Genomic DNA, 24,524 nt, shown 5'->3' with positions numbered 1-24,524 from the left:
TTGAAGAAACAGAAAACCCTAAACAGACCAATAGTAAATGAGAAAATGAACTCCAGTAATAAAAATCTACTATCAGTGAAAAGCCCAGGACTAGATGGCCTCACTGCTGAATTATACCAAATGTTTAAAGAAGAACTAACATGAATTCTCCTTAAGTTATTCCAAAAAAAAATAGAAGACACAGGATACTTCTAGACATATTCTACTGTGTCAGGCTTATCTGGATGCAAAACCAGATAAGGACACAACACCACACACACATACACATGCACACATGCACACACATACTCTGCAGGACAATACCCTTGATGAGCACACCCACAAAGATCCCCCCAAAATATCATCAAACTGAAATCAACAGCACTTTAGAAAATTATTCATTATGATGAAGTGAGTTTCATCCCAGGAATGCAAAAATGGTTCAGTATACACAAATCAATAAATGTAACACACCACATCAACAGAAACAAGGACAAGGACTGTGTGGTCATCTCAATAAATGCAGGGAAAGCACTTGATAAAATTCAATCTCATTTTATGATAAGTATGCTGAATAAAGTAGGTATAAAAGAAATGTATCTCAACATAAGAAAAAACATTTATGATAAGTTAACAGCTAACATATTGAAAGGCAAAAACATGAAATATTCTGAGTTCTGCCACAAGACAAGAATGCCTACTTTCACCACTTTTATCAAATGTTGTGCTGGAAGTCCTAGCAAGGCCAGTTAGGCAAAAGAAGGAAATGAAGGGCATCCAAATTGGAAAAGAAAAAGTCAAACTGTCATTGTTTGCAGATGACATGATCTTATATACCACCAAAAATCTATTAGAACTAATAAACAAATTGAACAAAGTTGCAGTGTACAAAAAAAGCAACATATGAAGAACAGTGGTGTTCCTACAGGCCAATAGTGAATTATCTGAAGTAAATCAAGAAGGTAAGTACAGTTATAATAGTTATAAAAACATGTAGGAATAAATTTAACTAATGAAGTGAATGACCTGTGCAATGAAAATTATAAATATTAGTGAAAGAAATTGAAGAGGACATAAGAAAGTGGGAAGTCATCCTGTGTTCATAGATTGGACAAATAATATTGTTAAATTGACCATATACCCAAAGCAATGTACAGATTCAATGCACTCCCCATAAAAATATCAATGATATTCTTCACTGAACTAGATAAAACAATGCTCAAGTTTATAAGAAATCCTACATCCCCAAATAGCCAAAGCCATTTTGAGCAAAAATAACAAAGCAGGAGGTATTACACTACCTAACTTCAAAACATCATACAAAGCTATAATAATTAAGAAATCATGCTAGAAGTATAAAAACAAACACATAGACCAATAGAACAGAAGAAAGACTCTAGAAGTGAACCCATGTACCCATAGCCCATGATTTTTGAAAAATTTAACCATAAAGAAATGACTATTGTTTGAAGACATGTTTAACTTGACTGAAATACTGTGTAGTGTGTACATGTATGGAAATATTACAGGATACCCCATTAATATGTAAAATTTTATATTTCAGGTTTTTTTTAAAAATACCTCAGGATCCCAGAAACATACTTTAAAGACACAAGACTCAACCACCAAAAGAGTTTGTTGAATGCAAAGCAACAAGAAATAATTCAAACATGCTTAGTGCAATTACCCTCACTTCTGGTCTTTTGGCCTCAATTAGTAGAGCTGAAGAATGAATAAAACAGACAAAAGAAAGGTGGCAGGAGGGAATGTTGGAGGGCTTAAGGTAGAATGAAAAGATGAAGAAGGAAGAAATGGAGAAAGAAAACTTAAGGAAGAAAAGGGGAAAAAGCAACAACAAATAATAAATTTAGCAAATTCTTCAAATAATGGAAAAATCTCTACATAAAAAAAGAGATGGATGGAGGGAGAAGGGAAGAAAGAGAAAGGAGATAAAAGGAATTAAGATGTATTATATATTCCAATGTTTACAAGAAATGCAAACATTATGTATTATACACATGTACTAATAAAAAAAATGACAGGATGCATCTTTTCTTCCCTTCCTACCCTCTACACTGCATTTCTCTTCCAGGCTTAGCAGTTTAAAGGAAAATGATAGTTAAACTTCATTGTAAGGGACAATATTTAAAAAATTATAACTCAGTTTATTTTAAATCTAGAGTTATTCTTGCAAGTATTCTTTAAAAGATGGTTGTTTTTATATCTACTTTTGAGTTAAGACACTAATTTCTATATAAGCTAAAAAGAAGTAATAGAGCTTAAAAACAAAAATAATCCTATTATAAGTATTAGATTATAATTGGGTATTTCAATTATCCCCCAAATTTTGTGTATTGTCTTGGGGGTGTTTCTAAAAAGAGGTATGGATTATGGCATGAAATCAATAAATTAGGGAGCAAAGTGATAATTAGAAGGGATAGGTTCTGGTTCTATTGCATAGTAGGGTGACTGTAATTAAAACTAATGCATGGAATATTTCAAAGCACTGGAGAAGGATTGTATATGTTCTCACCACAAAGAAACGATAAATATTTGAAGTAGCGGATAAGCTTATTACCATGATTCTATCATTATACAATGTATACGTGTAACTAAATGTCACATCGTACCCCATAAATCATGTGTCAATTTAAAAAGTAAACAACAACAAAAAAGAAAATCAGTGAAGTAAAACTTCTGTAAAATTTTCTTTTATTTGTAATTTCTAGGGGAACAATAAGCAAAATAAGAAAATAAGAAATATAGGGGAACCATAAGCAAAATAAGAAAAGCAAAATAAGAAAAATAAGATAGAAAAGGGAACATATCTTGTTTTTCTAATGCAAATTTTAAAAACATAAAGAAGAAAATGTTTACTTGCTGAGGTTATACTGTTTTAGTTTTTAGTAGAACTGTAATGCATTTGTTATAGTGTTTTTGGAATAGAGATATAATCTAGGTAGACTTTTTATTCATATAAACTAGTTTTAGCTACATTTAAATTGTGAATTATTAGAAAAAAGAGGAATTTAAATATATTGAGAGGATAAGAAAATAACATGTAAAAACTTAAAATGAAAACTTACCAGCTGTTTCACGATCAGTGTGGGTTAGGTATTTCTTACATATGTAAGGAAAGGTGGACTCACAGTCCCTACTCCTCCAGGCAGTTGGCACAGATGAATGAAATGTTCCACAGTGGTATTCAACAAATGGCTCAAAGTGGATCTCTGAAAATACAATGTGTATGTTTAAAGTGAGTTTAATACACACCAAGATGCAGTTTTACCATCAGGGGACACGTCCCTTTGCACAGATGGTGAATCCTATAAGGTATTAAGGTACATCTATGATTTTGCAGTTAAAATCCAAGCATGAGTTAAATGATTTGCCAAAGTTTGCAAAAGCACTAATTTTATTATTTAAAGAGGAAGATTATTTACCAATTGTTGTTATTTTTAAAACAGCAGACCGAACTTTGAGTCTGACCCAAATTTTGCAACTTTGGCTAAATAGCTTACTTTCCTGGCCTCTCCCTTCTTGTCAGAACGAGCTTACCTTAGGGTAATTCAGGACATGCCTGATAGCTACATGAGAAAAGCTGCTGTTCAACGCTGCAGGATGATGTCACCTGCCAAAGGTAAATAAAGCGGTGCTGATGGGTACCTGGGTACAAGTTCAGATAGCTCAGCGGTGCTCCGTCGGACCACTGCCAGCCAGCGTTTTGATCTAGCTGGTTCAAACCTATCCACACTTCCATTGTTTCATTGCTCATGTGCTCTGAAAAGGAAATTATGGAGCTTCAAAAATAATTTAGTGTTACATTTTTCATTTTATCCTATTCCTGGATCATAGAATCATCAGTTAATCCCAGACAATGAAAGAAAGGATTTTAGGTACTACAGAGTGACAAAGTCAACCTCTGTCTTCTTCAGGAATCCAACAATCCTCCAAAGCTTCACTGACAGGGCTTCATGCGAGTGTCCAGAAATAGTCCCTTTCAATAGTCCTCAATCTATTCCAGGGTGTGGGTTAAAAATTAGTTAATTTTATTTTCATGGACTCATGAATTTAAAGAGTTTTAGAGGAAGGAGGAAGTGTCCATGGTCACCCCAGAAACTGAGCAGAGGCGTTTTCAAATTTAAGAAGGTGTGTGGGGGCAGGGAGAGCCACGGCGAACTGTGTGATCAGGAGAAGCAACATCATCTGGTATCAAGAGGAATCTCCAGCAAGTGGGGACTATGGCCAAGTATACAGTGCAAACTTGAGGCTGCTTCTACTACAGTACTTTCGGTGGGAGAAGGTTTTATGGCAGGCTAACCACTGCACCATAGCAATTTCCAGCTTGACTCAGTACATTGTTGTTATAGACATGATAGATAGACATGCAGTGACATACTTATGCAGGAAAATATGGTCATCAAAATTGTAGAATTATGAAAGGTTTTTCTCTGATTTTTCTTTTTGTGCCCTGAATTTTAATTTTTTTTTCTAAGCATTTACTACTAGTATAATAAAATTTGGGAAAAAGCCAGTGTCTGAAATTTTAGGGAAAATGGTCAATTTCATGATATGCTCAAAGGTGTACCATTTTATTATTCTACACAGGAAAGCATTTTCTTATAGTTCATCTGTTTCAGAACTCACTTTATTTTGAGCCAGATGCAAAAACCTGTCCCAAGATTGAGATCCTTCTAGGGGTTTTAAGTAGGTAGTCTCTATGTCCCAGCTTCCCTGGGAAGCTCATGGGTTATGCTGATAGTCCGAAAATAACAATTAATCATAACCCCTTTTACTCTCAAGAGCCTCGAGTTGGACGACAGACTGGGTGAATAGCTGGTATGAGGCCAGTGTATTTACATTAACAGGCTGCAGCATCCTCAGCAATCAGACAGTTCAGCACAATTGTGGAAAACTGGAGGAACCTAAGGCTCTTAGAAAAAGAGATCCCAGAAATCACTAAACAGAACGACCCTATTTCCAAGTTTCTGTGGCATGAACATGAAATCTCTTCCTAATATATATTCAATTACTGCTTTCAATACCAAGTGTTTGATTAAATCACTTATAAGGACAGAGATGTATTGGAAGATGCAGTAACAAAATTTCCAGGGCAAATTTTCCACATGCATATCGAGGTTAGTGCCAGATGATATTTTTAAATAATCTAATCAAAATATTTAGATATTTATTACTTTTGGAGTTATTTTGAACACTGGTTATGCAATTGTTTTATTAATTCACATATAATCATTCTGTAAGTTATAGTCTGTATTTAAAGGTACAGAAACAGTTCATTTACCTTTACAACTAAATTGGTCTATAATACTCCAATAACAAATTCAAACACAAATGCCTACAAATGTTTCTGGCATTCGTGACAGCTTACTTAATTCCTTATACCATAGTTAATGTCCACCAGTGATTAGCAAGAAACATAGTAAGAATCTCATCATTAAAAATACTTTGGTGGCCAGGCATGGTGGCACATGCCTGTAACCCCAGCACTCTGAATGTTTAAGGGAGGACTGCAAGTTTAAACACAGAGTGGGCAACCTAGTGACTTAGCAAGAGCCTGCCTCAAAATAAAAGATTAAAATAAAAGGCCTGGGGATGTAGTTCAGTGTGAAGGCCCTGCATTCAATCCTCCATCCTGCAGAAAGCAAACAAACACCTCTAAAACTCTGGTCAGATTTCTATTTTCCTCAACAATCTCCAAAGTCTAATGAAAGAATTGAAGTTTTTAAATCAAAGTCTCTGACGCATTGTATTTTTAAAAATTTTTACTCAAGTTTAACAAATAGGTTCAAATTCCTTTATAGGAGATTCTGGCAATTAAGATAGATAACAACTGAAATTTATAAATGATGCTCAAACTTTTACATAAAAACCATCCCAGGTTAGTGATGATCTTGGAAATTTGTGTGTTCCTCCAACAGTACTCACTCAGATCAGTTTCAATAATAATTCTCCACTTTTGCACAGCTCTGAGGGAAAAGCAAGTATGCCCTGTGTATCTATTTGTTACAATCTTTCTGGATCCACTTCTACAAACTTACAGAGAAGTAATTTGGGAACAATATATAAATATATGTAGAAGGATTGTTTGTAATAAGAAGTATATAAATAAAAACCAAAGTTACATCAAACTGTAGACGTGGACATGTTTTCACTATATGCAGGTAAATTAAATGGTTAGCTTATCAGACAGGGTGTGAGGGGGTCATCAAGTGGTTTACATACACTATTGTATTATGTGTGTCTGTTACTTTTCTAGGACTTCACTTGCATTATAGCATGTAACACACATGAACAAGTGCATACGGTTATTATTTCCACTGGACAGAGTGAGGGTATTCAGCCACAGAGTGTTTAAGGAGCTCAAAGAGCTACTACTCAGTGATATAGACAAGACTGAAATGCAGGCAGGAAACTGAATGGTCCCTAAACACCTAGACACTGCAATAACCACTTCATGTTTTTATATAATACTCTTTTTTGTAGATACTATGTATGTATACATGCATAAATATGTTCTTGCAGAAAGCTATAGCTAACCAGACTGAGTTTTTCAATTGCTTTTCTTCTGTATAGCTGCATTAAAAATTATTCCAAAATAAACCTGTACTACATGTCCAATAAATTTGAGAAAAAAGTTGGGTCAGAAATGTTTAATGAAAGTGACTAATTTTTTGAAACTTTTAATGTTTCAAAAAATTTAAGAGGGCACAAATACATTTAATCTGTAAGGGAGAAGTAAGGGGAAAATTTAGGTGATGAGAAACAGATCTCAGCTCATCAGCACAATTCCTTTGACATTTTATGTATTGTCTTATACTGTGAGTTCACATGCCCATACTTTGGCTTTTTCCACTAAATTTTAAGTTCTTTGGCCTTAAAAGGCATAAGACATATTTGCACACAATGGGTGATAGATATGCTGTTAATTAATAGATTATTTAATTATTAATAAATGGAAATTGAATGGCTAAGGTCTCTGGAAAAGCAGAAATTGGCACTTAAATTAGAAGTCTTTGATCCACTTGCTAGAGCTGCAGGTCTCCTAGGTCTCTTTCCATGGCCTTGAATTCTCTTTTTTAAGGGGAGGAAATGGGAGGATATGATTGATTGCCAGAGGGAAAGGCTTAGAACTCATGTAGAAATTCTGAGTAAGTGTTTGGGCCATAATAAGAAAAAGGACAGTATTTGTAGGGAAAAATTTCAGAATATAGCTTTGTATATAGAAACATAACTGATAGGAGTCATTTTGTTGTATAAATATCAATGTGCATCATCCACCTACTTACTCTTTATGAAATTTTCTTCATTTTCATCTTCAATACTTAATAAATTGCCTCCTTGCATCTGGCATGAAGAATGTGCCTCATTCCAAGAAAGAAATGAAAGCAGGTTGAATTGGTAGCAAATGTGTGAATTGATGTCCTTCTCCCAGATAGTGTCACAAGCTACTTTTGTAGAGGCTGGGAAGAAAGTCCATTAAAGATTCATTAACCTTATTTTACTTATACAGCAATATATTTCTAAGATGTATTAGAATGGAATGATTCTCATCTGCTACTGCAGAAACTTCACTACTTTAAGTATTTTGACTACGTCTTTACAATGAAATACACATTGTTACTCCACTGATGGTTTACAGGTAAATAAATTACTAATAATTACTAATATTTTCAGTTTGTTTTCATGTCTAGTTACAATAACTACTAATTTCAAGACTTGTAGAAACTCAAGAAATTATCAATAAAGAACCTCTGATACACTCAGGGAAAATAATAGACACTAGTTTCAAGAGAAAGAAGTAGAAATGAAATATTCATGAAAGTAACACTTTAGTTTTATAGTAAACATTCATTTAGAACTTTACACTGAACTCTGTGAATTTAAATATTTATTTGAGATAGACAAAAGACTTTCCTCTCTAAAAACCAAAGTGATAAGTGCAATAAAAAGTACTACATGTAATAAAGAGTGCTAAGTGCAATAAAAAGGATATAGTAGATATGTGATATGTGATTACAAGTTTAAACTTAAAATGTAATTATAGTAAAATACACATTGCCATCAATTCCCCTCAAAATACTTCCTACACTACTTCCAATACATTTATCCCATCATTCCTACCACTTTTTTTTTTTTTCTGAGATAGGGTCTCACTTTGTAGTGTAGGCTGGGCTGGAGCTCACTATGTGTCCCAGGCTGGCCTGGAACTCACAGCAATTCTGTCTCGGCCTCCCGAGAGTGGGATTAAAGGTATGTTCTGCCATGCCGGTTCTTACCACTTCCTAAAGCAGTTCTAGAAGTTCTCTTTTGTGAATGTGTTTACAAAATATGATTGGAAATGGAGTAAATTCTGCTCCCAAGTGCTGTCAAGTGGAAAGACAGGCTTGGAAAAACCTTAGCGTCTCCTCAATCACTTTATTCACTGGATATAGTAACACGTGACTCCTGGCTCCTCCTCAAAGTCAAAATGACCATGAAAGGTAAATGTCTGAGTTGATTAAAGACATCAAGGCAGCCACAATAGCACACTAAAGACACTCACAAAAAGAATTGCTTCAGACAGTGGCAAAGCAGATGAGAGAAGTATGTGTGAAGTGAAGGGGAGTATTTTTGAGAGGGATTAATGGTAATAAATGTAAACATTCAATGTATTTTTCAATCACACCCCATCTGAGTTCATGTTCCATTTAATATAGGAATAATTAGTTTTTAATCAGACTCTTAGCCTATTTGAGTAGAAGCAAAACCCACTTGTAAGACATTGGACAAAGATTGCATAATAAGTTTCAAAGTAAATTTATAAGAGTATGAAAAAGGGGATTTGAAATATGAAGTTTACCAAAATGACAGAAATTGAACCCCTAGTTTGAATTTTAAATTGAACCCCAAGGTAAATTAAAAAGCCACAATAATTACTAGAAGTCATACTCAGACAGAGGATTTCAAAATGTAGAAGATACAGCATGAGTGTAACTGATGGACAGGCAACCTGCTACAGTCTAGAATTTTCTTTCCCAAAGTGCGGTCCTCAGAGTAAGAGGACTTCAAGAATTTAGCTAAGAAAAACTGGAGCATAATGTATAGGATGCTTTTTTGGGAAATACATTAGCAAATTAAGTACTCTAAGAATTTCTGCAGCTAAGAAAAGTGCTGAATTTTAATTTAGTATTCTTCAAACTAATTTCACAATGAAGTCTTTTTCATTTGTTTTATTTTCCCTATAATACTTTGGCTCCCCAAGGAAGTGTGGAAAGTTTGTTTTCATGTCTAGTTACAATACTTATTCCCCAGAATTGAGTCAGTTAATCAGAAGTTATTAAATCACATAAATGTAAGGTTGCTTATACTGTAGTACTTTCCTACCTGATACATATATTTAACAGATGGATCCAAGATCGAAGAGGCCGGAAGACAAGGCTATCATCAAACAACACCAAAGGAAAGGATGAAAAAGTAAGCAGAAAGAGGGAAATTTTCAGTAACCATTTGTCCTGGTAGCTAAAATTTCCTCACCAAGATGGAATTCTTAGAAACTCTCTTTGTTCAAAGTGCTCAGTCTTCCCTGAGAAGAGCTCAGTTAAGCTCATGCAGTATGACAGCTGAGACCACTGAGGGGAGCAGGGAAGTGTTTACAATGCCAGTGCACAGAATACTGTAGCCAGATTTTTAAATTGGAGAGGGAGAGAGAGAGAATGCAACTTCCTTGTTCTCGTCTCAATAGATTCTGAGTCAGTTATCTAGGGTGGGATTCAGGAACAAGCATTTAGAACATATTCCTACTTCCCGTTGCAGATATTCCATGAAGGAAACACTGTCTTAAAGCAAAAACTTCAAAGCCCTTCACTAAGCAGGCCTTAGATACTAGCAGACAGTAGGATATCAGAAGGGGAGATACGAAGGGCGTCAGTCCTAAGGGTGGAGCACAGTACATGCCTCTGACATGGGCAAAGACTTGACAATAAGTCCCAGTCACAAGTTTCTAGGCCATGGCCATATACACAACAAGAAAATTCTGGAGGATACTGCTACTGACCTCATTCCCATTTCTGTCAAGAACTGATCTTGCTTTTTCAATACGGCCTGAGGTCTGTGTATTAAGTAGTCATGGTGGGTGCTTGCAGGAGATCGTGTCTGCGCTGCACTTTACACAGCCCCTTTATGCTAAACTTTGCTTGGTTTTGGATGATCTGTGACAATTTTTAAGGTTAGTTGGTAGAGAAACTTTAGTCAAATCTTTGCAACAGACATATTCTCTTAGAAAGTCAGTTCGTTTGTCATCGACATTTGGTTTAACTAAAATGTAAGAATTTGCAGGTCAGTGTAGGCAGACACAAATGCTCTTTGCTTCTCCAGGTGGGCTGTGTGCCACTCCACAAATCTCACTTGAATGATTCTAAGTAAAAAATGGGATGAAAATGTCACTGTGGACCAGGCACAGTAATGAGCACCATGATACACTGCCTTGATCCTCATTCAGAATCGAAGGACTTATTTCTCCAGTGACCACGGCTCACCCTCCTCTTTAAGCCTCCTTTAAGGATTGCCATGGCTGAAGAGTCTCTGTCCAATGTCATTCTCCCTTCCTAAGGGCAATTGGCACCCCCTGGCTGATTAATGTAGGGATAAGCTCTCCTCATCCCAACCAGGGGAAACTTTCAAGAGACACCCAACTTGCAAATACCTCATAAGATCCCGCTGGGGATCACCAGGTTGCCTCACCCCACCTCTGTGCAGTCCTGCTGTCTTCCCTTCCTTTCCACATGAACACCTTGAGAAGACCCTCAGGAAATGCCACATGCTAATCTCTGCCTTACAGATAGCTTGCTAAGACCATTCTTGCATGGGGCCCCTATGTTGGCCTGAGACATTTGCACTTACTTATAATCTCTTCCCAAACCACTGAAAATGCAAGAGTGGAAGTTTCTGTAAGTATAATTATTCTGGAAAAATTCTAATTTAAGGACTAGAAGCATCTTTTCATATTTCTTTGTACATATTATTGTTGTTATATTATTTTTTCTGTCTCTAAATTTTGAGCTCCTTAAGGGATATTATTTGAGATGAGATTACTAAACTCTTTCTGTGTTATTATAAATAGGAGATCTTCCTCTTCCCAAACTCCACCCCTCTCATAATGAACTGAGGTGTTTATTAGCCCTGATTTCCCTATGAATTATGATTGAGATTCAGCCTTTCCTGCTTTTGTGTAAATGTGATTTATTTTCCTTTACTAAAGACATCATTTTGCTGTTATTCCAGGTGTACTGTTTCTTGTCATTTTCAAAAATTGTTGAATTTTTTAAAAATAAAGACTTATGCTTTCAGAGCAGCTATTGAACTCATAGTTGCAAAGTTACTATTGTTTTTTTCCTTTGGTCTTTCATAGACTCAGCAAATAGTTGTTGAATGCCTGCTCCCTGAAAAGTACTATGCTAGTAAATCTTTTATAAGAGGGGCCCCAGGCCACGTCCAGGCTTCTTGTAGAGTACTGTTTCAATGCTTTACAAGGTGCTTGGTAGGTATCTCTGATCACAACTAAAATTAAATGCCGCATTATGTGATTGCTTGTTAGTCATCTGTTTCTCCTGGTGAAGTACAGCTATAGGGAAATCAGGACATGCACTTCACCTTGCCATGCTGTCCTCCAAGCTCCCCATCATCACTGAAGGGCTGTCGGGGAGCAGAGGGCGTGCTGTCCCAGGAAGCTGGGAAGCGGCCACAAAGGAAAGGAGAGAACTGGTAAGGGTGGGTTGTAGAAACCTAAGGAAAGAGCTAGCGTATGTTTTCTTACATATTGCTCAATCTTTGAATAAAATGAAGACTGACTCCATTAATGACTTTATGGAGCTAGTTTCAGAGCAGGAATACAATTATCTGGATTTCTGTGCCTACACCACTCAGAAGAGCATTTCCAAGAAAAATTTTATTAGCCATCTCTTTATCTACCACCTCTAATACTCCCTGCAAACACTGCCAATTTTCTGCAGTAAGCTTAACCTCTCCATAGCCACAGTATCATTTCATGCTTTCCCTATTGTCCAAAACTCTCACTCTTTGGTCCCCCTCTTCAGAGAAATAGTCACAGCTGTGGGACCAGTTTTTCCTCACTTTCTCACATCACCTCGTTCAGAAGCTCTCTTGATCCTCCACCATCCTATGTTGGAATTGTATTACTTCCAAAGACCAAATGAAAAATAGGTATCTGAAATGAATAGACACTTCTCAGATGAAGAACAACAAATGGCCAATAAATACATGAAAAAATGTTCAACATCGCTGGACGTTTGAGAAGTGCACATTCAAATGACACCAAAATTCCATCTCACTCTGGAAAGAATGCCTGATATAAAGAACCAATATCAAATGCTGGTAAGGCTGTGGGGAAAAGGAACCTTTTCCACTGTTGCTGGGAGTGTACACTGATACAACTATTACAGAGAGCTAAGTTAGGGAAAGTATTATGGCAGTTATATAGGGCTGGGCCCTCCAGAGAGTCAGTGCAAAGATGAAAACTCATTACAACTGTGGCCAGAGGCACTTCTTTTGGAGGCCAGGCCTCAAAATAAAGATAGAATGATCAGACCTAAAATAAGTGGTAATACCTGGTCTAGTGAAGTCTAAATAGACATCAATCAACTAAGCAGGTGACCAAGACCCTTGGACTCATCCTTTCCTGAAGAGTTCTTTGTTCTTTCCATGTACACTTGCTGCCTGACTTACTTCCTCATTGGATCAATATTACCTAAGCAACTACCCTTATAATCTTATTGGTTGATCTTGGACTCATCCTTTCCTGAAAAGTTCTTTGTTCTTTCCATGTACACTTGCTGCCTGACTTACTTCCTCATTGGATCAATATCACCTAAGCAACTACCCTTATAATCTTATTGCTTGATCATGGCTTTGGCCCATGTTGCACCCATGTGGTTGTTCTCTATAAAACTTTGCCTGAAAAGGGGCGTCCTCGGCAACCCACTTTCTGGGTCCCCTTCTGTCTCTCAGGCAGAAGCTATCTGTCCCTCAGTAAATATTTCCTATTCTTAACCTCCTTTGTTGCTTAGAATTCATCTTTTATTTGGGGGAATACAAACTCAGTGTATCAAACGTCTAACAGGTTGAGAATTACAATGTTTGGAGGTCCTATATCATTCCTATATTACAACCACTATTGTTATGGTTTATGTCTGTGTGTCCCCCCAAAACCACACATGGCCATGGGGCAGGCTTTTAGAGTTTGATTATGGGTATGAGAGCTGCACCCGCCCTGGGGTGGACAGTTTGCATATGTAAGGGAGAGGAAAAGGGTGCTCGAGGCCATTCCTCCCCCATTCCTCGCTGGTGTGTGCTTGTTGCTTTGTTGTGTTCTGCGCCAGGAGCTGCAGCCTTCTGCCATGTGCCACTCTGCCTTATAATCTGCCAAGTACAGACTGAAACCTCCATGAACTCTAAGTGAAATAAACCTTTCCTTCCTTAATTTTAGGTGTCAGGTATTTTGTCCCAGCAATGAGAGAAAAGTAATCAAGACAACTATCAAAAGCAGTTTGGAGATTCCTAAAAAATCTCCATAAAACCTAAAAGTAGAAGTTCCACTTGACTGAGGTATTACCCTTCTAGGTATGTTCCTAAAAGAGTTACCACATCATACCATGGTGATGTATGTACACCTATGTTTATAGCAACACAATTCATAATACCTAACTCTTAGAAACAGCCTGTATGTTTTTCAAAAGATGAATGGATTAAAAAATGTAGCATTTATATGCAATGGAGTGCTACTCTGCCAGAAAGAAGGATAAACTTGAGTCATTTGTAGAAAATGGATGCACCTGAGACCCCAAGTGAAGTAATTCAGATGCAAGCTTAACTATCACATGGTTTATCTTATAAGAAAACCAAAATAGAAGACAAAAATAGAGGATGGACAATAGGAAAAAAGAGAGAGAAAAAAAAGGTATTGTAATCCAAAGTTATTGTGAGCAAATATTCCTTGATTTAATGCAATTATCTTACATGTTTTATATGTTCTTTGGCCTATTAGTCTGGTTTTCAATCTGTTTATATGATAATTAACCTTACAAGGTTTTATAACATAAATAAATGAATCTGATGCCAGAAAAGATGAAGGGAGTGGAGGAAGGGGAAAAAGGGAATTGAAATGTGTGATGCACATGTACTAATTCCTTCCAGTGAATATAAACATTACGTACTACAACATGTACAAATAAAAGTGGAAAAACAAGCCCAGCCTGCGCAGTTGTGCTCTGGACCCTCTAAACTTCTGTCTTCTGAAAGACCACAGAGACCCCACCAGCTGCTCTCACTTTCCTACACCTCCAACCTTCTGTTAGGTCATTGCAGATGCATTTAGAAGTGGTCCATATCTTTCCTTAAAAAGTAAGAAGCAAGAGTCCTCACCTTGGTCTCCCTATCCCAGTTACTGCCTTTTCTCTGTCTTTCCTAGACATTTACTTTTACACCATAACCTCTACTTCCTTATTTCCCATTCACTTAAATTCAATAAAATCATATTTTACTGAAATATAATTCACATACCATATAATTCACCCATTTAAATTACATAATGCAGTGTTTTTGAGTATACAAAGCATTGTGCAACCATTACCATAATAAATTTTAGAACATTTTCATCATACTCAAAGGAGACCCAGTGCACATTAGCAGTTTCCATTGCTCCTTTAATCCACCCCTCCGTCACTCCAGCCCACAAAAACAATTAACCTAGTTCGTCTCTACAGATCTGCCTATTCTGACACTTCATATAAATGGAATTATAAAACGTGTTTTTTTGTGACTGGTTTTGCTCACTTAGCATGTTTTTTAGATATCATCTATGTTGTGGAATTTACCAATACCTCAATTATTTTTATTTTACCGCCCAGTACTATTCTATTGTATAAATATACCACACTGTATCTGTCATTTGGCAGACACTTGCATTGTTTCTACTCTTTGGCTATTAGGAATAATGCTACTGTGAATATCTGCGGACAAGTCTTTGTATGGACATATATTCTCATTTCTGCTGATGATATACCTAGTAGTGGAATTGCAGGGTCACATGGTAACTCTACATTTAATCTTTTGAGGAACTGACAAACCAAAGAAGCTGTACCACTTCATAATCCTACCAGTAGTGGATAAAGTTCCAATTTCTTCATATCATCCCCCAAACTTGTTATTATCTATCTTTTTTGTTTCAGCCATCCTAACAAGTATGAAATGGTATCTCATGTGGTTTTTTATTTCTCCTTGATGACTAATGACATCATGTTTACTGGCTATTTGTCTTTGCGGAAGTGTCTATTCAGATACTTTATTTTTAAATGGAATTATTTGGTATTTTATCATTGACTCAAAGAGTTTTTTTTAATATTCTAGATGTAAATTCTTTGCAAGATATATGACTTGTGAATATTTTCTCCCATTCTATAAGGTTTTTGTAACTTTCCTTTTTTTCCCCTCTTTTACAATTCTCAGGGTGGAATCCAGGGCCTCCAGCATACTAGACAAGTCCTTTAACACTGAACCACATTTTCTGTCCTACAAAGTACAAGTTTTTACTTTTGATGAAAACGGATATGATAGCTTTGCTGATCCATTCTGAGGGCTCATGTAACACATACATTTTAAACTGGTACCAATTTTCTCTATTATGTCATTCAAGTAACTGAAATTTTATCAACTGAATAAAGCTTGAGGGCAATCAGATCATTCTAGAGGTTGGTATTTTAAAAATGTCTAACTATGACTATCATCTATATAAGGCACACCACTCAGAGAGATCTCACATTGTCCATCATTGTCTCTAAGTAGTCCCAGATAGATACCTATGTAGCATGCTTGCTCCTGAAGATGTTTATCACATCCATCACTGTTGGTGCATTCATGTACATCAGTGATAAACTTAAGCTTTTCTCCCTTGAAATAAAAATTTTTAAGGCAGTATCATTTTATGTTGAGATTTTTTAAAAATCCATGAAAAAATGAGATACATAAATTTGATTTTTTTATTCCATTCCACTCTGTCCTAGCTACTTGTGGATCTTGTGGACAGAGCTATCAGTTTGCTCAGATTTCAGTCTCTGGCACATCATTTTGAGTTATGTCAGCCACCAGAAACCAAAAGTAACAAGCAAGGAAGAAAACTAGAAGTGTAATTTAGCACTATACAAATAAACATGCTCTGGGCTGGTTGTGGTAAAGGCCAAGAGAGCTGGAATCTGGTAGCTGTCAAGTAGAGGACGCTTTTGAGCCGTAGGAAGCTGAGCAAATAGTCTAGGAGGTGAAAAGCTCTGAGACCCATGAAATCTGAGTTTCTACTGGGAAAACTATAATTGTCTATAAGTGACAGGGAGTGGTGACAGGGTTCTTTTCAAAACCTTAAAAGAATACTTTTAAGAAAAAGTACTAAGTGTAAGAACCATGTGAAATAGGTGTTAATTTTACTAGTATCATTCACTTCTTTATTTTAAACTATGACGTCGGTTGGGGATAGAAATGAAAAGAGAAGATGATACAAATGCTTTGACATGTAGTTTAGGAATCCAAGGAGAATAGGGATTACATGCACATGCATGTACAAATATACATGCAGATTCAGATAGAAAAGGCTGATGATTTGACAGTTTTAAACAATGAGATGCTTTCATACTAGTTGGTGAATGGACCCCTTCACAATCTAGCAGGAAGGAGTTCACACCAGCAGTGGGCCCCTGAAACTTCCAACGCCCGCACTAAAGTCTCCACTGTAAGTGGTTAGCAGCATATATCATATTGATTGTTAAATGTCTTACTGTAGAAGTACTTGGCATGGAGTTACCCATTTATTATGAGTTGTTAGATGAAGAATTGCCTGTATTAGGGTCACCTAAGGCATTTGTCAAAAATGTATGTGCTTGGGCCCCATATCTCGGAACCACTGCATCTGTGGAGGGAGGGCCAGCATGTGTAGATATCTTCCAGGTATTTTAGAGAATTGTATCAAATATATTCAATATTTTGTGTCATACAGCAGATATGTCTATCCTGTCTTCCATCTAGCAGTCAAGTTCTTTGAAAAGAGGGAGCAAAGTTCTAAAACTCTTGATATTTAGAGCTATGCCCATCCTGGTTCTTGCTGACCACTAATAAAGAGGAGGGATCATTGATTCAGAAGTGTATGCTCTCCGGAGAAGTCTGCAGCAGGATTCCTGCTGACTGTGCTGACAGTTGGGGAGAGGACACTAACTGGTTGTGGGGTCCCAAAGCAATGGGAACCTGGAGAGAAAAAGCTACAAAGAATGGCTTTCACCCCAGATAGCTCACTTGAGATGTTAGTAAGAATTGCCTCCTCAGTATTCTATAGCCATGATGAGGAGGAGGCCAAGGAGAGAAAACAAAGAGACCGAGAAAAAGCAGCTGCTTTTGCTGCACCACTAAGAGAAACAGATCCCAGGTCTGATTCCCGGGGCTCCAAGAAGAACTCGACAACTGCATTCATCTGCTACCACTGTTAAAAGCCAGGCCACCTCAAGAGGTACTGCCCTAAGAGGCCCCATGGGCCATGCCCTGCATGCAAAGGAGACCACTGGAGATCGGTCTGCCCTCTGAGGTGGAGGCCCCAGAGCTCAGACCCATGCTACCAGTTAGTCCAACAGGAATGAGAGGGCTTGGGGCATGGTCTGCCTTCTCCCTCTGGCCAGACCGTCATCTCCATCGAGGAGCCCTGGGTAATCATGACTATGGAGGAACAAGAAAACAGCCTGTTGCTAGTCACAGGTGCAAGTCTCTCGGCCTTCTTTTCAATCCTGGCCTTCCTTCCAGCCATCATACCTCAGTGAAAGGAGTCACTGGTGAGGAGGTAATATGCTATTTTTGACAACCCTTAGGCTGTAACTCCTTAATAGGTCCCTCTTGCATATCTCTGTCTTCCTGAGAAACCACTCTGAAGATACCACCACATATTACAGCAGCCATTGATATTTTCCTACTAATCTATCCATAACTGTGTAAAGTTTGTAATGTTCCTATCCTATTTCATAAATGGATGTATGTTTATTATTATGTGTTTCCTACAACAACCATTGAGAATAGTTAATGATTTTTCAATAGGTCACTCATGTATAGCTCTATTTTCTTTAGAAGCCACTTTGAAGATACCAAAGTATAGTACAACAACTCTTGATAATCTCCTACCTCTTTTGTCTGTAACTCACTATTATTTGTCTATTTGTTTTCCTGAGAAACTATTTTGTAGACAATAATATGTAAAATGATAACCATTGATAATTTCCTACCAAAAAAAAAAAAAAAAAAGAAGTGTATGCTAAGATGTTAGGTTTGATGGTGATGGTGGTGGGGTGGCCAATCTTCATGAATGCTTACTGTGGACCAGGTACTTTGATAAATGCCTTGGAGGCATCTAACTGAATTCACACAATAACCCTAATAAGTAGTGTTATTATCTCCACTGTATGACCAAGAAAGCTGAGAGTCAGAGAGACAGAGTGAGAATTCCCAAAATCTCATTACCTCTAGCCTCTGTTTTCAGATTTCAAAGCCTATATTCTTTCTTATTTACTAAGCCATACTGGCTCTTGGCTTAGGAAACAGTTCTACAGATAAATCAGATTCTTTGGGGTTATTCTCTTCAATTTGCTTTTATTTTAAACTAACCTTTGTATTTTATATGTAGAGGGGAGGTAGGCATGAAATTTGAAGAGATTATAAAGGTATACTCTGACCTGCAGGAACCAAGGTGAAGGAAATGGAATACAGAAAGGATAAAGTATATATACATATTCTCCAATAGTTAGAGACAATTGGAAGCCTTTTAGTTAAATATGAATAAGCTAGGGGTGGGGATTTAGCTCAGGGGCACAGTGCCTGCCTGGCAAGTACAAGGTCATGAGTTCGATTCCCGGTACCAGAAAAAAAAAATATGAATAAGCTAAAATGAAAATAATAAAGCACTGTCACAGGAAGAAAAGTTAAAACACCACATCTGTCACAGGACCTTCAAAATCAAGTTGAGGAGAGAAAAAGATTTTGAGGTTATAAGTAGACAGTAAGTAGTAAGAAAAGGGACTGAAGATGAAACTCCGTTGTTGAGAAATAATGAGGGTAATTGCGATTTTATGGACATATTATCAAGGGGCCAGAGTATGCCTGGACTTGACAATGGGCAAGACAAGCAGTCTTGATGTAGAGAAATTAGGGAAGCTCGTAAGAGGCGGTGGATTGAAAGGATAGCTGGGTTTTACATGCACTGAGGTTTGTTTGAAGCATCCTGCTGGGAAGCTGAGATTAATGCGAACATAGAATATTAAATTGTGTTTCCAGTTGAAGCATTCTTATGCACTGGGCTTAATGAAGAATGGCTAATTAACATCCTTTGAAGGTAAGGAAAATAAAAGAATATACCTCAGAATCGTGTTTGCCAGGCCAAAATAAGCCCTAAATCAAATCTGGATTAATGGAATCAGAACGCTTATTTAGACTCAATACATTCACCCTTGTGGCTTTTAAAAACATTTTCTAATCATTCTTGATTCATTTACAACACATGTAGAAAACTAGATTCATTCTTACTGGGATCTGGGCAAAACCCCCACTTTTCATCTCTTTCATATCGGCTTGTAGTTGCGCACCACAGCAAGTTATCTTCTCGACCTTCCCGGATACATTCATGATGCCACTGATGGTTGTACTGGAAGGGAAACACACACGGCATCCCATGGCCATTCCCCTTGATTGTATACAAATCTAGGAGAAAAAATGTACAAAGTCAAATTTACAACGTCAGCTTCATCTTTGGAAGTTGTCATCTGGCTAGTACACCTGTACTGACGGAAAACCATCCTGGGGCAGGCATTTGCTAAACCTCCGTGAGCCTTCAGGTCCTCCTCTAGTGTCTGTAGAAGGACTAGGCCAAGTTCTGGGCTCAGAAGAAGTACTGGTATGTGGATTACTTATGTATTTATCTAGATGCTTATTTACTGTGATGTGCTGCTAGAGTAGCATGATATTTGTGAGTGGATGAAAAGGAAAATTTAATGGAGATTTTTCTGTAAAATGTCTGCCAGCCTCCAAAGACATCAGCCATCAACATCTAAAGCCTAATGCTTTTGCAGGCATTTATTAATTTATTCATTCAATAAATATTCACCGAGTATTTAAAATCACCTGCACTATGACAATAGTAGTGAACAAACCAACAAATACTCTTTTTTTTTTTGGTGTGTGTGTGTATGGTTCAGTGGGGAGAGGTAAAGATAAACCAAATGTACAAATAGCTGTATAATTTCAGGTGGTAGTAAGTGCCATGAAATAAATAAAAGAGGGCAAGAAAAACTGTGTGTGTGTATACGTGTGTGCGTGAAGGGGTAGAAGGACACCACTTTAGGCGAGGTGGCCTCTCTGAACAAGAACTAGGTGAAGAAAGGTGCTTAGGAAAAGCGGAAGGAACGGCAGGTATAAAAGACTGGAGAAAAGAATGTGTGTGAGCTGAACGACGAAGAGCAAGGAAGCTGTAGCGCAGTAGTGGCAAACCAATGCACATGTGCCACGTTGGGCAGTTTGTATCCCTGCAAGCCCTAAAAGGTTCGCCATCACTGCTCTAGGGGAAGGGGAATGAAGGCAGGACCACAGGTCTGCTCATGCGGGATTCTCTCTGTCATGTTATTAGAGACTTTGACTTTTACTCCGAAGGTGGTGGGAAGCCATTGGCAGGATTCAAATGAGACAGTGATAAGATTAGATTTCCATTATTAAAGAATCAATCAAGTGCAGTATGGCAAACAGCCTAAAAGGAGAAAGGGTGAAACGGGCTAGCTAGGCAGCTTCTGCAGTGGACTAAAAGAGAGATGATCACACAGGGGTTGCTTTGTCAGAGTATTGTTATAATCCATCAGCCTTAGCCTTAAGGAGGAATCAAAACCTTTTCCATGATTTAACTGGGGCTTTCTATGGAGAGATCAAACCACCCTCAATTAAGTCAGTAGCTCCTGAACAAAAGGGTCAGCTGTGGAGGTTCCCCTCTTTTCTGCAGTGGTAGGGGCTGAAGTGAGCTCACAACATATTGCCAGCCTGAGCAGTCAGGCCTGCTTAGGAACTAGAGGTTTTTAGGACAGGATATGTTCTTCTGTTTCAATCCATTGCCTTCTACCAGAAGTAAACACATTCTCCCCTGTGTGCATCGTTAGTGTGTGTATATGGCTAAAAGGTTAACATGAAGCAAAAGATCAAATTCTTCCTTAGAACTGCAGGGTTTTCAGATGAGATCAGGCATGTCAGGGTGGTATGGCTGTAGAGAACAGTAGGGTTTCAGAGTGCTGCTTTACAGCCCTGGCTTTATTAGAGTGAGCCTTGAAAGTATCTTGCTCTTGGCCCTGACTCTTCATTCATTCCTTGTAGTTACAGGAAAATGTCCCGTCTTGGGTTTTAAAAGTTCCTTGCTCTGCCTCCAAGGACTGGGATAGAGATTTTAGGAGGATATGGTTACATTAAAGCATACGTCTACAGAGTACCGTGAGGGGAGGGACTACATCTATCTTGCTGGTCTTTGTAACCCAAGTGCCTAGCACTGTGCCTGATGAACTGTCAGTGCTGGATAAATGTGTGTTCAGATGATGAATGGATGAGCTACACAACAAACTCTCAGAGACATGGCTGAGGGGTCAGAATTTAACTATGTGACTTTCTTTTCTCTTTTTTTTCTGCTTAAAAATGACAAAAATAATAACAGAATTGTGGAAAATGAAATTCCCCCATAAATCATCCTTCCCACAAACCATGCTTGGCACACACCAAATAAACCTTGGCAGGAGTGTACCATTTATCTTCCAGTGCCTTGCAGCGTGACCATCATGTGGATGCCAGCCAGCAGTGAGTAGGCTTTGAGTGTCCTCCCCCACTTCCACACATAGGGCTGAGCTGCTACAGTAAGAGGAATGGTGGCAGGGACATTACTATATTTGTTTTGGTGAAATCCTTTACTTTAAAGATCTTTTCCCTTTTTCTCCCCCTCTTATTCTTTCTATTGATTCCCCAACTTAGGTTTTTATTTCAGTACCTTCAAATTCTGACAAGTTCTGCCTCCACAGCAGAACTTAGCATGTCCATTCTAAGATCTCAGTAACTCATTTACCATAAGCAAGGAAGCCATTCAAATGTACTTACCATAAATCTCTTGGCATTACCGGCTCTATGGACTTGTTCCACACAATACTTTACAAATCACAGAATACTTCCTAAATACTGTCTATCATTCCACATACTTTGATGTAAGTAACTTTTACCTTTGTGAAGGTGTTCACAAATGTCTCCACCACCTGACATATAGGAAACCCACTTATGAAGATTCTTCCTCGAGGCCATCACGGTGTTGTCACGGTGCACCTGGACCTTGTACTGGAGTGGGCCCACGATCATCTTCTTGCTACAATGCCACCTCAATGAAACGTCAGTGGAATCGCACTCATATAGGCCTAATGGCTGCTCTGAATTTGATAAATTCAGGCCCAGGCAACTGCTGGCTCCCAGGTTAAAGAGATGCTGATATGAAACCCATTTCCACAGCATGTTCTTGTTTGGCTCTTCGCAGTCCTCCAGGGTCAGTACAGATTTACCCACTTGAATGCATTTCTCAAGGCTCTCACTTTGGATAATGAATATTCCTTTATCTGTAGCAGAAAAATAAAAGATGTGGTGTGCAATTTCCATATATAAGTAGGTAGTGCCACGAGGATCCCAAAGTGCACATCTAAGAGCTGGAGCTGATAGGCAGGCTCCACCTGAAGGGCTTTCTTTAGATAAACCAAGAGTTTCCTGAGAGGCATAGAAGGACTTACTGGAGCTAATGGGACACCTCTAAGACCATGTAAGAATAGGGCTACCTGTCAGTCACTCAATGGTACTACTGTGAGAAAATGCTCAGCACAACTGGATAGAGAGCAGTAATACTCAGGGCAAGAGGGGAGTGGCGTTGGGGATCAGGGGATTGTGGTGGTACTTTGGTTTTCCTCAGACAAATGCCTGAATGTTAGGAATATGGTAGCAGAATTGAGAGTCACTGACATAAAAATCTCTACCATCAAGTTCCTGTGGAAAACCAAGACGTTATAGAAGTGCTGCTTTGTGTCCTACTATGAGAGTCAATGCTGGTGAGAAGATAATGCTTCTCCTCAGTTGTTTTCTGTGCTGGATCCATTAAGAGTAGAGATAGCAATATTTTGCTTTGGTATAAACTTTTTCAATAGCAACCTTGTTGGGTCGGTCAAGCAGCAGCAGGTGGATGTCCTGGACACTTGCTAAGCCCACACCTAGATACAAGAGGTGCTAGAGCACCTGGATAGCAGTAGAAACCAGAGGTTACTTGGGCATGTGAAGAAAACTGATATTTTGTGAAATACCCCTGAGCTCTCCCCGTAGAGCCAGAAGAAGATTTGGGTGAGTTTCCTATAGAAATGTGGTGAGACCCAGCCAGGGAATACATGATAGCTACGTGCCTGCCACCAGACTTTACCTTGAGCTGCTGGCCTGAAAGTCACTAATCACTGCACAATAATTCTTTTCTCACAGTCTTTTTGAAGATGGCAATCACATCTTGTTTCTTTGATCTAAGCACCAAGTGTACTGAACGTTAAAGTTCAGTAAGTGCTTGCTATTGATGGAACGAACCAGTTGCCACTCCTTAGCTCCTGGGGTTGCCGAGCTTACTCAGCTCGGAATGTCTGCTCAGGCCCAGCAGCCCCTCTGTTCTCCCCATGGCTAGCCTCCCATGCTACGTTTTACTTCCTAGCTATTGTTCACAGCTCTGAAGGGTAGCAGCAGGTTCCCCTAAAATGACTGGGGTTTACAGCAGGTCATGTCACACGGCAGGAGCAGAGCAGGGACAAGGCAGTGCCTTCAAGAGATCTGGGATAGTGCACAATAAGCCTCTTCCTGTATGAGTTTGAGGAACAGTGATTCATTTTGGCAAAATTCTTGTGGTTTCTCCAAAATTAATTGGGACCAGGAAAGCTGATTTACAGTCACCAAAATCATTTAAAACAGTTTTTAAAAATTGTCAATATATTAATGTAAACCACACCTCATTTAATAATTGATAATTTTTTTTTTTTTAGCCATGTGTTTGGGAAGTTAAATTAGTTGTCAGAAAATTTCTTTGATCACCACACATCAGAGCAAAAGAGAAGGGAGTGGCAGTAAGACAGCCTGAGAATGAATGGCTTCAGGGAGATTTCATGTAGATCAGAAAACTTGTTTTCCTAATGAAGGCTATGTTTCTACAGTTTTTAGTAATAGTCACTCAAAATCAAAATCACCTCTCACCAATGAGATATGGACTCTGATAATTAACCTTCCCTCCATCCCTCCCTTCTATCTTTGTATGCCTTGGTAGAATGTTAACCTTAATTTCTATTGTAACCTACCAGTCACTTTCCAGCTGGCCCAGAGTGCCATTAAATTTTCATTAAAGGATAATTAATGTACTATAATGGTTCTGTAGCTCAGTTTCTACA

At 38.1% G+C, this 24,524-nt stretch overlaps 1 protein-coding gene across 1 annotated transcript in view; it reads right to left on the bottom strand.

Annotated features, from left to right (window-relative positions):
• The window catches only part of Pla2r1 (phospholipase A2 receptor 1, 180kDa), a 111,450-nt gene that overhangs the window by 72,964 nt on the left and 13,962 nt on the right, over window positions 1-24,524 (bottom strand). The window contains exons 2-6 of the mRNA XM_005393355.2: window positions 22,299-22,682; window positions 19,591-19,764; window positions 7,287-7,460; window positions 3,646-3,759; window positions 3,066-3,209 (exon numbers count right to left, since the gene is read on the bottom strand). Of these exons, the coding sequence (XP_005393412.1) occupies window positions 3,066-3,209; window positions 3,646-3,759; window positions 7,287-7,460; window positions 19,591-19,764; window positions 22,299-22,682 (990 nt within the window). The remainder of the gene's footprint in view (window positions 1-3,065; window positions 3,210-3,645; window positions 3,760-7,286; window positions 7,461-19,590; window positions 19,765-22,298; window positions 22,683-24,524) is intronic.

Source organism: Chinchilla lanigera, unplaced genomic scaffold, assembly GCF_000276665.1.
Source record: "Chinchilla lanigera isolate Chin_1 unplaced genomic scaffold, ChiLan1.0 scaffold00048, whole genome shotgun sequence".
Taxonomy (NCBI): Eukaryota; Metazoa; Chordata; class Mammalia; order Rodentia; family Chinchillidae; genus Chinchilla; species Chinchilla lanigera.
Note: the sequence above shows the minus strand (reverse complement) of the source record. Positions and strands in the feature narration are given on the sequence as shown.